Here is a 16,071-nt window from a genome sequence, read left to right as displayed (position 1 = left end):
TTCTCTTGGCGCCCCTAGTCCTCCACTGTCACTGCTCATTTCCTCCACTGTCACTGCTCACTGTCCTCCACTGTCACTGCTCACTGTCCTCCACTGTCACTGCTCACTGTCCTCCACTGTCCCTGCTCACTGTCCTCCACTGTCACTGCTCACTGTCCCTCTCCTCTCCCCTGTCTGCCCCAAACCCACAGCACTGTTTCACACAGAGAAAACCCCAGCCCGGAGTGAATATAGGTCTGTAGAATGGAGTTCGCTGTCTCTCTGAGCCCAGGCTCCTGTGAAGATCAAATCCCAGCTCTCCCCTTGAGACCAGGGCAGATCACTAGCTTTCCTATGTCCTGGCTCCCCCTCCATCAAATGAGAACACGGATGCTTAGGCTCGTAGGAGGATGCACAAGGTCAGCTTGTATGAGTGTTGGGTACAGGAAAAATGTCTCATAGATGATGTTTATTTCGGTTTTCCTCACAGTAGCCAACACCCGCTCTGTGCTGGTGTCTCTTTGGGTCCCACCTGCTTTTCTATAAAAGGAGGACTGTGCTAACCCCTCTCACAGGCATGTTGTAAAGTACCCTTCAGAAATCATATACGTGACCATGTTTGAACATGTCCCTTCAGGCTCAGTTTCCTCATTTGTGAAAATGAAGACGATAGAGGAGGTGCCATCATGGAACATCCCGTGAGTCTGCTGGGTGGGGTCTCCCCCTTTGGCAGCCTGTCTATAGAGAGATGGCGGGAGAGAGAGGCAGGAAGGGAACCAGATTGACAGCGATGGTTACGGGCCCGAAAACGTGCCACCTTGGCATACAAAACAGGGCATGTTTGGACAGGGCTTAATGGGGAGGCACATCAGTGACGAGCCTTTCAAATCATTCCCATCACAGGTCTACGCTTTACTGACTTTGGGCTTGTTGGGTAAGCTCCCAAGTGTCTCTTTCCTCCTCTGTAAGGCAGGGTTATAATGCCAACGTTATAGAGAGGACTGAAGGAAAATACATACACACAGACATGAATGAATGGTTTGGTGCAGTGCTCAAGACATTAATGCTTCCTGTCCTAATGTGGGGTGTCCATCGAGGTGCAAACCATGAGCCCGGATGCAGGTGCACCAGGTGCACACAGTGAGAGTGCAGGGGTTTCAGAAAACACCACAGGGGAGGGGATAGTAGGACAAGAAAAGAAAGGAGCTGAAGATGAGAGCCACAGAGTCCCTGCCGCTGTGGGCAGCAGGGTTCAGCCTACTGGGAACGCAGGGGCCCTGCTGGGTCATCCACTTCAGGCCTGAGTTGTGAGGACACCAGGCAGTGTCCATAAAATCTGGAGCTTTCCACACGGTTGAGGGCTGCTTCTTGTGCTATTCTGGCTTCCCGTCTGCCCCGCTCACCAGACGGGGCGCCCCGTGTTGTCGGAGGGGCTGCAGCGTGTAGACGTGCATGCTGAGGGGCGTGCCCACAGGGTGATCAGGAGACTCAGATGCACGCCAGTGGTGGAGCAGCTGAGCTCCCTGCCCCTCCCCCACTAGGGCACTCTGCCAAGTGCACATCAGTCAGCCCTACCCCGCAACAGGAAATGAAAGGTCTGTGTGTGTCTGCTTATCTGTCGTACTCGGCTGGTGGGTCGGTTTTAGAGAGTGAGGCTACTTCCAAAAGTTAAACACCTCATGCATAAAATCCTCGACCTGAGTGGTTTGATTTTAATGAATACAAGAAAATTCTCTATAAGGGAATTTCAATGTTAATGACAGTTCCCTAATTTTATTACCCATTTGGTTCAAGTCCGTCCATCATGAGTTCTATGTTCCTCGTTTTTCCAGCAGCCTAAACCCTGTAGGTGGGCATGGAGAGTTTGGTGGAGGCAGCTGCTGCCTCCTGATTGGCTCTGGGCTGTGAACCAAGTCAGCTGTGGAAATCCCAGTTTCTAATCCCATTGGTGGTGGGGGTAGAGGTGAGGGGAGGCTCAGTGGTTTTGTTTACGAATGTTCATGTTCAGAAATGTGAAACCCTCATTGGGTCAAGCCCTTGGCTGGCACCCTTTATTCTTTCGTCTGGAATGACCTAGCTCACTCATTCATCTCCAGGGAGAAGATCACGAAAAACACTCAAGGCCCAGACGTGATCCACCTCAACCCCAGGTGGCGTCGCTCCACACTGATCAGAGGTCACAATCTTGCCGGGACACTGAAGCTGTCTCCCCTCTAGACACCGTGTCTGGCAGGTCACTCTTGCTGGGACCTGAGTCAGAACGTATCAGAGAGTTTCTGCTCCCCTGCGGATGTAGATGTGGAGCTGGCCCTGTCCTGGTTCTCGGTGTGGAAGAAGGGGAGCCGTTTCCCCGGTTTCAGGGACAGGAGCCTGTGGAACAGCTGATGGGGTACTCATGGAACCTCTCGCCAACAAAGACGTCGATGATGGGGTTGAGACAACAGTGCATGTAGGCGATCACCTCTGTCACTGGAATAGCTAGGGCTAGTTGGTCTTTCTGGTTACAGAAATTAACTAAAAGGATGTCATCAAAAGCATAAATAGAAATAGTCAGATTGAAGGGCATAGAAAAAAGGAAAAACATGGTCATAATGACAAAAATCAGACAGAAGACTTTGGACTCCCTCTCATTAGGCCGTCTGAGCAGAATCTTTATGATCCCCGTGTAGCAGACGATCATGATCACCAGAGACAAGACCAGCCCCAGGATGTTCAGTTTCAGAGCCAGGATCCATTTCCACTGATTGTGATATTCAGGAGGGAAGTAAACGGTGTAGCTGTAACGATAGGACTCATCCTGTGACTCAGAAAAGTAAAAACCCAGGATGGCCAGGACCCAGCTGACTACGCTGGTGATGATACCAAATGTGACGGTCCGGGCCCGCAGGGCAAACACAGCATGGACGATGGCCAGGTACCTGTCGATGGTCAGTAGGATGATGAAGAAGATCTCGCTGTACAGACCTACGTAATAAAGCACCCACAGCAACTTGCACATGACACTGCCGAACACCCAGTTATCTTTCTGATAATAGTGAATCCAGAAGGGCAGCGTGAAGAGAAAGAGCAGGTCAGAAATGGCCAGGTTGAGCAGGTAGATGCTGGTCATGTTCTTGAGCCTCTTGTGTTGCAAGAGGGTCAGGATCACCAGGATGTTTCCGACCAGGCCAGTGACAAACACCAGGGAGTACAAAGGGGGCAGCAGCTGAGCTCCAAAGGACCTCCAGTCTTCATTCTGGCACAGGGTTGATTCCTGTCATCAAATTCTGTGGTCCTGTCACAGTCCACTGTACTGGCTGGAATTTCAATCCTGCTTTCTCCCAGTGGGTCCAGGAAGGTGATTTCTGTTTTTACCTTGCTGTTACAGGCAGTGGGCTCTGGACAAACTAGACAAGGCAGAGATTATGTCTCAACCCCTTCACAGCTGTTTATTGAGTGCCCACCGTGTACCATGTCCTGGAACCCAGTGTTGAGCTGGGGTTCTCTCTGCCCTTTTGAAACTGTAGTTTACTGTAGATTGGGGGTGGAAAAGACAATTAATAAATGAGTGAACCTAGAATGATATCAAATATTTTGGCAAAGAGGGCTGTGAAGGAAACTTCTGTGGATGGAGCACCCAGACAAGGGGAGACCTCACCACATTCTTCACCACCAACGCTTCCCTCATGCTTCCTATAGACTTAGCATTGATCTTAGTGTTAAACTATCCTGGAGGGTACAATTCACTTTTCCAATTTTAGAGGTGATGACACAGAAGTTCAGAGTGAGCAGGACACATATCTGGTGACAACCAGAGCTAAGGCTCAAACCCGGTGTGTACACTCTCACGCCTGTCCCTGAAACCACTCAAATGTCCTACCTCCTATCACAGAGCTGTGACTTTGCCCTTGGGAGTTCGCAGAAAGACATGGGAGTAGAAATATTCTTAGCTGACAGTCAAATACTTACCAATGAACCTTCATGGCATTAGAGACTAAATAGTGTCTTTGTTGGTGTGACAAAGGGTACTGAGAATGTCACACTGTGTGGCCATGTGATCTTTTTGGATGTCACAAAGTCTAGTGGATGCTCCTGTGATTTGGTAGGCATGGGCACAGATGTGGTACATGGCAGAGATCATCTCACCTAACCGCAGTACTGCCGCCACAGTCCAATTCTGGGAGGCTAGCCCATGCCTTAGTGGGGGACATTGAGGACACCAGAGTGGGCTTGGCCTGGCCCACGGTACTCGGTCCTGACAGGACACAGGCAGGTCTGCAGTAGCTCTGTCCTGTCAGAGCATGTCAGAAATGGTTAGTTTGAGGACGGAAATGTGGGTCATGTCCTTGAGGTTCTTGTATTATTGCTAGAGGACCAAGACCACCAGGATGTTGCCTCAGAGAGCTCTGAGGACTCAGGGCAAAACCAGGCTGGATAAGCGGGTGACCTGGTGAGAAGAAGGGGGTTCTCGGGAGGACTGGCTCAGAACAGCCTGAAGCCATGCATTGTTGCACAACCAGGTGGAAGCTGGATGCTCAGAAATGAGCTCTGGAACAGTTTTACCCGACATTTCCTTGAAACAAACAAAGACAAACACAAACGAGAAAGCACCACTAGATGGCTTACCTTATAGGACTCTGCACACCTGCTCTTCAGCCCTCTTTCCAATCCTTTCTAACCACTTACTGAGGACGCCTCCCCAAACAGAACATGGGCTTTGGTGTAACCGACCAGCTGTGTGAACTTGAAGGAGTTCATCTCTCTCCCTGAGCCTCAGTCTCTCTTCTGTAATGTGAGAAAGTATCCGTTACCCTGAAGGATTTCTGTAAGGTAAGGTATGAGAACAGCCAGCCCTGGCCCTTGCCAGGACACCAGTAAACATCAGGTGACCTCCTTCCTACCATTACCCCTTCCCTGAGGAGTCCAGCCACCAGGAATGTCCCAGTCTCCAATCCTATTCTGGCTGATGTCCCCTGTCCTCCATGTTCCCTGCCAGGTCTCTCTGTAGATAACCTAGAAAGGGAATTCTGCTTGATGATGGACACAGCCATAGGAACTGCATTTTCAGATTGTCACTATATTGTCACCAATCTGAAAGATTTGACTGAAACACCAGTCATGTAGCAGTACTTGCCTACATCATAATTCCCTTCACCCCGGATTCTCTGATGCTCTTCCTTATGTACCGCTGCGTGAATGTTTCCTGCTGAGGAACTTAAATTTCTGCCGTGACTTTAGAAACTTAAGGCCCATAATGGGTGGATGTTGGGCACCTCAGCGAGGGCCCTATGGTTTCCTGCCAAATCCATTTCTCTGGGTCACTTCTGCACCTCTGCCCTAGCCCTGTGACTGAGGAATCAGCCCTCTTCCGGGAAAAACCCGGGCTGGACGTCAGAAACAGAGCGGAGTCGACAACTTCTGATCTCTGCAGCCACTTTTTAAGGCCGGCAGTTCAGCTGGCAGTCAGCATCATGGGGACCACAGGGTTTGGAGTGGAAGCAACAGGCAGCTGGAAGTACAAGTGTGGCTCATGCAACACTGACCCCGGGAGCCTGTCTTTGGGGAAACTTTGGCAAAGGTGAAGGTACCTTGATTGAGCATCGTCAGATGTCATTAGTGAAGTAACCTGCATCCCCCCTGTCTCTTACTCCGTTCATTGTTTTTCCTACAAGTGGGCACCATTTAATAACACTGCTCCCTAAGGGATTGGAGCTGGGGCGGGGCCTTGAAGAAGTATCCAAGGGCCATGTTGCAGCCAACCTGCCGGCCATGCTGTTGTCTGTCTCAAGAGTCTGCCCCAAGGTCATTGCCCAGAGGTCAGCTCTGGCCCTGGAGCCTGGAACCTTTCAGTACCAACATGCTGCATCCTGGGCGTAGCTGAGTCTCTGAGCAGGGAGGGCAGTCTTTGCGGGTAAAGACACCAGGTCTGAGGTGCGGGGCAGCTGGCTATTCCTAGTTCATAAGAACCAACTGTGCGCATGTGTCCCCAACCCCACAGTCAGCATATTGGTAGCGTGAAATCCAGCACAGTGGGCATGTTTACATGCAAAGTCAGCAACACTGGAAATCAGGGCTCTCTCTTCACAAAAGCCCGCTATGAAATATTTAGGAGCACATCAATGCTCACCCACCTCCCTGCCAGTATAAATAGTCTACTAGCTGTCCTGCTGGTCAGAATGGGGACAAAAAGGTCAATGAGTGACACACAGCCTGTTGGCAGGCTATGCAAACTTCTGGGAATTTCTACTCTGGAAATGTGAGACTCTCCAGATTATTTGGGGGGAGGAAACATTTGAAGAAGATACCTCCAAGGAGCCTCAACCCCACTATTCTCAGAACAAAGTTCTGCTTCCACTTTCTTTAGTAGGACAGAATGGATGCGTTCCAAGCTCTCTGGGACAGCTCTCCACATTCAGGGGGTGAAATCCTACCTCCTCCAAAGTCAGCCAACAGTCTGAGTTTGTGAGTCCTTTGTTCTATTCTTCTTAAGAAGATGGTTCAGTTTCAAACCATCCCGCATCTGCAAAGACTTTTCTAATTCATAGCTCCCTCCTGCTACAATGACTTTATACGCCATGTATGATTTTCATTAACATGGGGGAAATTTTGCAAGTAATTTACTCTTGAATTGTCTTCCACAGAAAGAAACTTTTGCCTCTTAATACTGAGCCTACATCCTAATCAGTCACTAATGACCCATCATTCGAGACAGCTTCTCTTTTTAGCAAAATAAAAGCTTATTTCGCATCTGATTACCCATCTCATAAATCCTCCTATTCTCAGCATTGCCATCTAGTTCACTGCCTGGCAGGTGCATCAAGGGCCATCAGACACACTGTGTGCACGGATTCATGGAGACTGCCCTCCATAGAAGCCGACAGGACAGAAATAACAAGTGCAACTTACTCTGGTGTTGTTGTAAGGTATCTAGTCCAGAATTCAACAGGTTTTTCGTAGAGACACCAAGTCCAAATGAGTTTTGAAGAGTTTTATTAAAGGAGAAAATTTATTAAATATGCCGGCCCCATATAGCTTACACTGGGCTGTCCCAAATCGTGTGTGTCTATAATATTCTGGGGACTGGTTATATACCCTTAATTATTCATGGGCGGAGAAAAAGCCTGACATCACGACATAAGCTTATACCCTTTGTTTTCCCCTATACTGGTTTGGGAAAAGAATGAAGGGTGGGGGGATGGGACTCAATTCATGAGCAAGTTTATAACATCTGTCTATAGGATTCATAAAAAGATGCTTCTATACATTAAAACTTACAAGACAACACAATGGTAAAAATGTCACTTTACATATTAAAAGACATTCCTATATGTTCTAGTGTTCATTTGCTATTCCTTTGTTCAGAAATACATATATACATTAACTACATGCTTTCAGGAGGGGAGAGGTAGTTTCCTTGGGGACAAATGCCTGTAAATGGCCCATTAATATAAGAAAAGGTTTAATTTAATCTTTCTCTGCCTGCACCTGGCTATTCACCCATTTCCCCACAGGTGTGGTGGAAGGTCAGAGAATCCAAGTCTCCTTCCCCTTTGCATTTACAACACAATGCCATCAGGCATCTTGACTTTATGCTATTCACAGAAGTACAAAGATCATTTACAAAATCTCTCTGCACACCTAGCCCAAATTAATAAAATATTCTTCGAGCTTCTTAAAATGTTAATATTAATTTCGTAGCTTTTGCTACCTTACAAAAGTGTCAAAGGATTCTGACTACAAAGTCTTTGTTTCTAGAGCTGTTAGAGCCTTCATTTTCAAAGTTCAATGTCCTGATGCTGTAGGAAGTCTTTCTCATCCTGTGTAATGATGGAGACAGGACGCTCGGGTTCTCTGTCATTCAGAATGACAAGAAGGAGGCAAATTCTTCCTTTTACATAAGTGAGTGTGCAGGAGTAGTTAGGACACCAAACATTTCCTGGATGCTGAGATCCATGTAAACATTTTTCTGTGGTCACTTGGTGGCACTTTTCTCTGCGGGCTCTGTCTTAAGGGCATTGGGGGAGGGTAATGAGGTGGCATTGTTTGTGGTGAGGGAGGTGGCAGTAAGGTGTTCCCCAGAACTTGTGGAACAAGGAAAGGCTGAGAGTGGGAGGGAGACTGATGCAGGGAGGGGGGTCTTGTGGTCAGTGCGCAGCCTTTCCTTTCTATTGCTCTTTCTATCCTTTTCTTTCTTTCTCTCTTTCTTTCTTTCTCTCTCTCTCTCTCTTTCTTTCTTTCTTTCTTCTTTTTATTCTTTCTTTCTTTTTCTTTATTTATTTTTAAGATTGCAAGTGAAAGTGTTTAAACTGGAACCCCGGGTCCTCTGTTCCTCAGAATGACCTGCTAGTAAACCAGGGGGAGGCGGCAGCTTCTCTTTGGCGCCCCTAGTCCTCCACTGTCACTGCTCACTGTCCCTCTGTTCTCCCCGTTCTGTGCACCCCTCACTTCCCCAAACTCCATAGCTGATTCACCTAGAAGAGCCTCCAGAACAGAGTAAATTCCGGTCTGTAGGATGGAGTTTGCCATCTCTCTGAGCCCAGGCTCCTGTTTTCTGCATCGTAAAACACAGGCCAAGTTCAAATCCCAGCTCTCCACTTTAGACGGGAGGAGATCACTAGGTTTCCTATGTCCTGGCTCCCCCTCCATCAAATGAGAACACTGGATGCTTAGGCTCGTAGGAGGATGCACAAGGTCAGCTTGTATGAGCGTTGAGGACAAAAAAAATCTCTCATACATGATGTTTATTCTGCTTTTCCCCACAACAGCCAACACCTGCTCTGTGCTGGTGTCTCTTTGGGTCCCACCTACTTATCTCTAAAATAAGAACTGTGCTAACCTTTCTCACAGGCATGTTGCAAAGTACCATTCAGAAATCATGTACATGACCATGCTTTGAACATTTCTCTTCAGGCTCAGTTTCCTCATCTGTGAAAATAAAGACAATAGAGGAGGTGACATCATGGAACATCCCGTGAGTCTGCTGGGTGGGCCCCCCCCCCTTTGGCAGCATGTCTATAGAGAGATGGCGGGAGAGGGAGGCAGGAAGGGAACCAGATTGACAGCAATGGCTATGGGCTCAGGAACTTGTCACATTTATACGGACTGCAGGTTGAGGGGCACACATGAGTGACGAGTCTCTCACATGTGACAGTCCTGCATCCCATCCCAGGTCTACCTTTTACTAATTTTGAGCATGTTATTTAAGCTCCCAAGTGTCTATTTCCTCTCCTGTAAGGCAAGGTTAATAATGCCAACTTTATGGAGAGGACTCAAGTTAGATACACACACACACACAAACACACACACACACACACACACACATACACACACACGAATGAATGATTTGGTGCAGTGCTTGAGATATTGAGTACTGTCTTAAGGTGGGGTCTTCACCCAGGTGCAAATCATGACCATGGATGCAGGTGCACACAGTGAGTCTGCAGGGGTCCCAGGAAACACTGCAGGAGAGAGGATAGTGGGACAGGAATAGGAAGGATCTGGTGATGAGAACCACAGAGCACCTGCCGGTCCTACCAGAAATTCCAGGGTCAATTCCTGTGATCCTTGACCGGCTGTCCAGTTCTGCTCTAGGCTTCTGTGGCCCCCACGACACAGAGAGGACATGCCAGGAACATATACTTGTTCACCTCACTTATGTTACTGATTACTATGACGTGCCAGGCACTGTCAGGTACTAGGGATATAGTGGTGACAGGGAGAGACAGACATCGTTCTTCAGGTGCCCACGGGGTAGCCAGGCTCACAGACTATTAAGCAAGCCCTACAGAAGGAACAATGTCATGGCCTGGAAAGTACCCTGGGCCAGGGAAGGTGCAGCTGGGGAGGGAGGTGGGGAGGGAGCCTGTAGAGCAGGGGTCTCAAAGCTAGGATATCAGAGCAGCATCACACCGCCGGGAACACGTCAGTGATGCAAATTCTGGGGTCCCTTTCCATACCTACTGAATCAGACATTCTGGCTTTACCATGTGCTCCTGTCATTCCGATGCTCGCTCACGTTTGGGAACCATGGATCTAGACTTTCACTGGGCCTTGGTCTGCAGGCCCTGAGTGATCTCTCCCTGGGAGAGCTGAGCTGGCCCACATGTGAGTGGGAAGACATCTGTGCTTATAGCTGGAGGCCTAAACAAGCTGCTACTCAGTGGGCTGTCCCTTCCTTGATACCACACCCCATCCCCTTTTGCTTGAATGGTGATTGGCCTGCACGCATGAATGTGCACTCGAACACACACAGCTTTTGTACTTTTTATTTTTAACACAGGTGGGTCATATTACACACATTGTTCTGGGCATCAAAGTAATGCAAGGAAATCACCGAAGTGTGACAGTGTTTCAAAGAAAATGCACTGAAACTTCGTTATCAAGAAAACTTTGAAAGAATTAATAATAAAACAAGGGACTGCTCTGGGGCACGGGGTCTGCACAGACATCAGCTGTGAAATCCCCCTTGGCCACTTGTGGCATCCACACAGTGTGAGCCGCAGGTTTCCAGGAGGGGAGAGGCAGAGGCTGGGGCTCCGGGGGGAGTGAGCAGGAGGCGGTCCAGAGGGATGGGCCTGGGGTCCTGTGGGGAGGGGTCTGAGCCATTAGCAAGACTGACAGGCCCTATATCAGGTCCTTGTAGCTACCATTGTTTTAACCACGTGTTTCTTTTAATGAAACGTGAAGCTCAGACAGATGTCACCCAGGCATTCCTGGCATTTAAGTGCCCGTCTTAGGAAGCTTGTGCTTGAGTGTACGCTGGGTCATTCCCGAATGGAAATTTCAAACTCAGTATATTTGAGCGCCTCCTGCTGTCGACCGTCTCCCAGTCTTCCTGCCTCCCCGCTCTGGACACGTGGCTCCTCCTCGCCCTCTCGCCCCCCACTATAGAAATCCTACCAACATTTTGTTTCTCAGATGGTATCATGGCCCTGGGTCTTCACTGACACCACACCATCGTTCTAGAACGTTCTTCCCAACTCGTTCTATTCTGAAACAACGTCTTATCTTTATACTTTCTTTGTCTCTCTTTCCTCAACATTTCTTCATCTATTTTCTTCCCTCTCCCTACTCTCTCTTCATTTCTTTCTTATCACAAAGAAGAATTTTGTTTAAGATGTGCTTGTTTAAATATATTGGTAGCACTCAAGGAGTGCACAGATGAAAAGAAGCCTCATACTTTCTGGGGATTTTGTCCAGTGTTAGCCTAGTGGGCGTGGCATGGACATTTCCCAGAATCCCTTGCCTTCAGGGGCAGGTGAGTGTCCACTGGGAGGAGTAATTAGCAGTCATTTGTAAGGTGAAGCAACAGTGTTGAGCTCAGAAGATGGAAACAGTGCCAGGCCCTGTGGTATCTCCAGGCACTGTCATCCACCTGCTGGCTCCCGCTGCTGGAGTTGGGCAGCACCTGGACCCACAGTGACTGCCGGTTCCGCTGCTGCCTGAAGTCCTGGGCCAGGAGTCCAAGCATCAGCATGGGGAAAGGGCAGCTTCTGTTCACGTCACTGTCCTTTCTACTGACACCTTCTACTTTGTCCTTGCTCTCGTCTGTATCTACTGTCCCTTCCTGAGTGCCCACTTGGCTGATCTCTAGAGGCTTCCCTCCTTGTGCTATTGGCCAGACAACAGCGTGCACAGACTCACCCACCAGCTCCCACAATTGCAAACTATCCAGTTGCTAAACACTCTCTTATTCCACAGGATCCCAGACTTTCTCAGTTCCCGGAGCCCTTATGGTCCCAGTACTTTTCCTCAGTGCCCGGAGACAAAAGAAGAACCAAACTGTTCCCCTCAGGAAGTCTTTAGATTCAAGGATCTTAAGTGATCTTGTCTACACTGCTTGAAAATACACATAAATTGATAAAAATAATATTTTATTTCATTTTAAATAATCCATGCCAGTGGGATATGTACACCTGGTGTGCAGATGTTGGAATTCATGGGACATTTTCCCCTCAGTTCCTGTTCCACACCGATTTATCTCAAATCACCGGAAACCCGACTTTGCAGAGACACGCCCGCTTTGAAAGGAATGCACTAAAATCTGACATTGAAACTGTGAACTTTCTCCTACTTGTAGTTCCCAGGGTATCCAGGAAATGTCAGGTGCAGTGTGGAGCCCTTAAAAATTGGAACTGGGAGTTCACTGTGGCCCCTGGGTGCCTCGGCACACAGTTTGGAAACCCTAGCCTTATCTCACATCATGTCTCTGATTAAACTCTGACTGATACACACATAATCCCATAGATATGTTGGGTCTATTTTCTCCCTGTGTTTGTTTTTTTCATATATACTATAAAATATAAACCAGAAGATTCTGTATTTTTTTTATTTAATATTAACAATATAAGCATATTCACATGTCAATAAATTTTTTTAGAAGTCATTTATGTCGGTATCCCAGCTCATAATAAGAGTAGTTATTGAACTCTTCCTCAGTTATCGATCTTTCCAGATGTGCTGCTTTTTACCATTATCTGTGATGGATCCTGGGAGCAGGATTATAAGGTGAGCTTTTCAAATGATCTCGGTACCCATTGCCAAAGAGCTTTTCAGAAACACAGCACTGATTTACATTTCCATCAGAAATATGTGACAGGGACTGTGTCGAAGCATCCTTACCTGCTTTGGATATTTTCATTAATTAAAAAAATTGACATCTGGTTATTATCTTAGCAGGCAAAAGAAGAGGTTCACTGTCATTAGCATGTCCTTGATTACTAATGTAATTGAGATTTCATATTAATGGCTACTGCATTTTTTGATGACTTACTGGTTAATATCTTTGTTAATTGTTTGACAATTGAGCATATAGAATAATTATGGGATAGAAAAATCAAAGTGGTTTTCCTACTGATTTGTAAAATTTCCTGATATATTAGGGGAGTTGATGATAGCATCTTGGTCTTAATTTTTAGTTTGTTATATACATTTTTTCTCTGTGTTAAAACATTTTTGTATGTTATGTTTTATAATGTGTGTTAATTTAAAAGCCGTCCAATTTCCTTTCAATAAATTACATTTTATATTTAAAATTTGCTTACAATGTTTCAACTAATTGTTTTTCTAAAAGGTTTTAATTTGTTAAATTAAGAGCTAAGACAGAATACTTTGGGGGTGAGCAAAAGCTACACAGTGATTTGGTGCTGGCCTTCCAAGTCCCTGCCAGGAATCTCTATTAGGCCTGTTTCCCTGGTCAAACTGACCATCTCATTAGGCTCCTCCACATCACACACAGCACATGAATGAGGTGGTGCATGTGTGGGTGGCAGGCTCCACTCACAGCAGTTTTATATCCTGGTGTCAATCCCACCCACATCACCCGGGCTCTGTTGGCATTCTTGTGGCTGTCACCTCACTGAGCACAGGGCTCTTAGAGAACACCCCTCCCACCTGAATCTAGTCGCGGAGGGTTGCTTTGCCGGGAGCAGGTCCTCAGTCACCACATGGGAGTGAATTGATTTGTGGAATCAACAATGGGCATACGAGTCAATTTGAGTCCATCTGCCGACAGTTTCAGTGCCGACACCATAAACAATGCTTTGAAATAATTTATTGAGCTTGAAACTTGATTGAATAAGCTCCTTTTAAAAACAACAAGAGCAGAAGGGTGAGAACAGTAGTACATCTCTGTTATAATCATGAATGTGCACGAGAGAAAACATAAAGTATAACAAAGTTCATCAACAATGAACGTTGTATGTAATAGGGTAAAGAGATTTAGAAGTGAGTTTGAAGTCTGGGGTTTTGAAACAATGACTCTACTTTTCCATGGCTATTTCCAGATGTACAACCTTTTATACACAAGGTCTGTATCTGGCACTAGACCTGAATTGCTTGATTTTAGTCAGTATAAAAATATTCTCTAATGAAAGTGCCATTGCCAAGGACAGTTTTTCAACTCTATTTTTCATTAGGTCTCAAGTTCTGCCATCATGAGATCTATGTTCCTGAGGGCTTCCAGCAGCCTGAACCCTGCAGGGGAGACTCAACTGTGGAAATCACTGTTTCCAAGCTCACTGGTGATGCGGTTAGAGGTGAGGGGATGCTCAGTGGCTTTGTTTACAAATGTTTATAGTCACAAACCTGAAACTCTGTTTGGCCCAAGCCCATGGCTGACGCCCTCTCCTCTGTCATTCAGAACGACATAGCCCACTCATGCGTCTCCAAGGAGAAGTTCATGGAGAAGACTCAAGGACCAGAGATGATCTACCTCAACACCAGGTGGCGCTGCTCCACACTGGTCAGTGGTCACTATCTGGCTGGGACACCCTAAGCTGCCTCCCGTCCAGCTACAGCCACTGTGCCTGGAAGATCACTCTTGCTGGGACCTGAGTCAGAACCCGTCAGAGAGTTCCTGCTCCCCTGCAGATGGGGACATGGAGCTGGCCCTGTCCTGGTTCTTGGTGTGAGAGAAGCGGAGCCGTTTCCCTGGGCTCAGGGACTGGAGACTGTAGAACAACTCACGCAGGTACTCGCGGAACTTCTCGCCAACAAAAACATAAATAATGGGGTTGACACAGCAGTGCATGGAGGAGATCACGGTTGTCACTCTAGTGGCTAATGCTAGTTGGTCTTTCTGGTTACAGTAATTGACTGAAAGAACGTCTTCAAAAGCAGAAATAGACATAGTCAGATTGAAGGGCGTCCAAAAGAGAAAAAATATGATCATGATGACAAAAATCAGATGGACGACTTTGAACTTCCTCTCATTGGGCCGTCTGAGCAGAATCTTTATGATCCCCGTGTAGCAGACGATCATGATCACCAGAGGCAAGACCAGCCCCAGGATGTTCAGTTTCAGAGCCAGAAACTCTCTCCAATGACTGTAGTAAGTATGAGGGATAAATGACTTGCAGGTGTAATGACCTTCAGTGCTCAGAGATTGTGTAAAGAAAAAGTCTGGAATTGAAGTCAGGATGGCCAGGACCCAGGTGACTACACTGGTGATGATACCAAATGTGACGGTCCGGACCCGAACAGCAAACACAGCATGGACGATGGCCAGGTACCTGTCGATGGTCAGCAGGATGATGAAGAAGAGCTCGCTGTACTGACCTACGTAATAAAGCCCCGACAGCAACTTGCACATGACATTGCCGAACGCCCAGTTATCTTTCCCATAGTTGTGAATCCAGAAGGGCAGCGTGAAGAGGAAGAGTAGGTCAGAAATGGCCAGATTGAGGATGTAGATGTTGGTCATGTTCTTGAGCCTCTTGTGTTGCAAAAGGACCAGGACCACCAGGATGTTGCCGACCAGGCCAGTGACACATACCAGGGAGGACAAAGGTGGCAGCAGCTGAGCTCTTAAAGACCTTACGGTTTCAAATAGGCACAGGGTTGTATTCCCGTAGTTGACTTCTGTGGTCCCATCATAGTCCATTGAAATGTTTGAAATTTCCATCGTGCTTTCTCCCACAGGTCCAGGTAGATGGTTTTTATGTTTACTTTGGTGGTAAAGGCAGTGGGCTCTGAACAACAGAGACAAGGCAGTTATTATATGATATCAACCACATGACAACCGTTTACTGAGTGAAAAGTGCCGACTTGTAACCATGTCCTGGGACACAACCTTGAACAAAATGGCCCCAGGTCTTCTTCACTGTCATGGAAATTATACTTTAATGGGGGGGGGTGATGTAGGGGTGGAGGGAGACAATAAACAAATGGGTGCACAAACCATGAAGTCAAATACTTAGGCAATGACTGTTGGGAAGGGAACGTCTGGTGGATGGAGCACCCAGACAAAGGGAGAGAAACCTCTTTCTACATCACCAACACTTCCCTCATGATTCCCACGGACCTGTCATTGGACTCAGTGTTAAAGAATCCAGGAGGGTACCATTTATGTCTCCCATTTTACACATGATGACAGAGAAGTTCGCAGTGGGTAGGACACACCTGGGACAATGAGAGCTGGAGCTCACATCCAGTGTGTATCATTCTCACGTCCACTCTTGAAACCACTTGAACTTTCAGCCTCCAATCACAGAGCAGGGACCTTGCATTTGGAAGTGCACAGGAGGACATGGTTAAGAAATCAGTCCTGGCTGAGTGTCAAAAACTGACCAATGGATCTTAATGGCCTTTGGAGCTAAGAAGGTTCTATTTTAT

At 47.2% G+C, this 16,071-nt stretch overlaps 2 protein-coding genes across 2 annotated transcripts; both read right to left on the bottom strand.

Annotated features, from left to right (window-relative positions):
• Positions 1 to 2,335: 2,335 nt before the first annotated feature.
• On the bottom strand, positions 2,336 to 12,495 carry LOC136381822 (C-C chemokine receptor type 1-like). The gene is made up of 3 exons (XM_066350351.1): positions 12,492 to 12,495; positions 11,333 to 11,568; positions 2,336 to 3,214 (listed from the first exon to the last, which is right to left on the bottom strand). Exons 1-3 carry the CDS (start codon positions 12,493 to 12,495, stop codon positions 2,336 to 2,338), a joined length of 1,119 nt encoding a protein of 372 aa, XP_066206448.1.
• A 1,798-nt stretch (positions 12,496 to 14,293) lies between these two features.
• On the bottom strand, positions 14,294 to 15,361 carry LOC136382420 (C-C chemokine receptor type 1-like). Its single transcript, XM_066351619.1, has one exon. The coding sequence runs from the start codon at positions 15,359 to 15,361 to the stop codon at positions 14,294 to 14,296; it is 1,068 nt and encodes a 355-aa protein (XP_066207716.1).
• Between the last annotated feature and the right edge of the window lie 710 nt (positions 15,362 to 16,071).

Source organism: Saccopteryx leptura, chromosome 10, assembly GCF_036850995.1.
Source record: "Saccopteryx leptura isolate mSacLep1 chromosome 10, mSacLep1_pri_phased_curated, whole genome shotgun sequence".
In the NCBI taxonomy this organism is placed as follows: Eukaryota; Metazoa; Chordata; class Mammalia; order Chiroptera; family Emballonuridae; genus Saccopteryx; species Saccopteryx leptura.
Note: the sequence above shows the minus strand (reverse complement) of the source record. Positions and strands in the feature narration are given on the sequence as shown.

Coding starts and splice junctions, on each gene's coding strand:
- LOC136381822 (XM_066350351.1), bottom strand. Junction 3,215..11,332: donor CCAGCAGCGGGAGCCAGCAG/GTGGATGACAGT, acceptor ACCCTGTGCCAG/AATGAAGACTGGAGGTCCTT.
- LOC136382420 (XM_066351619.1), bottom strand. CDS start 15,361: ATGGAAATTTCAAACATTTCAATGGACTATGATGGGACCACAGAAGTC.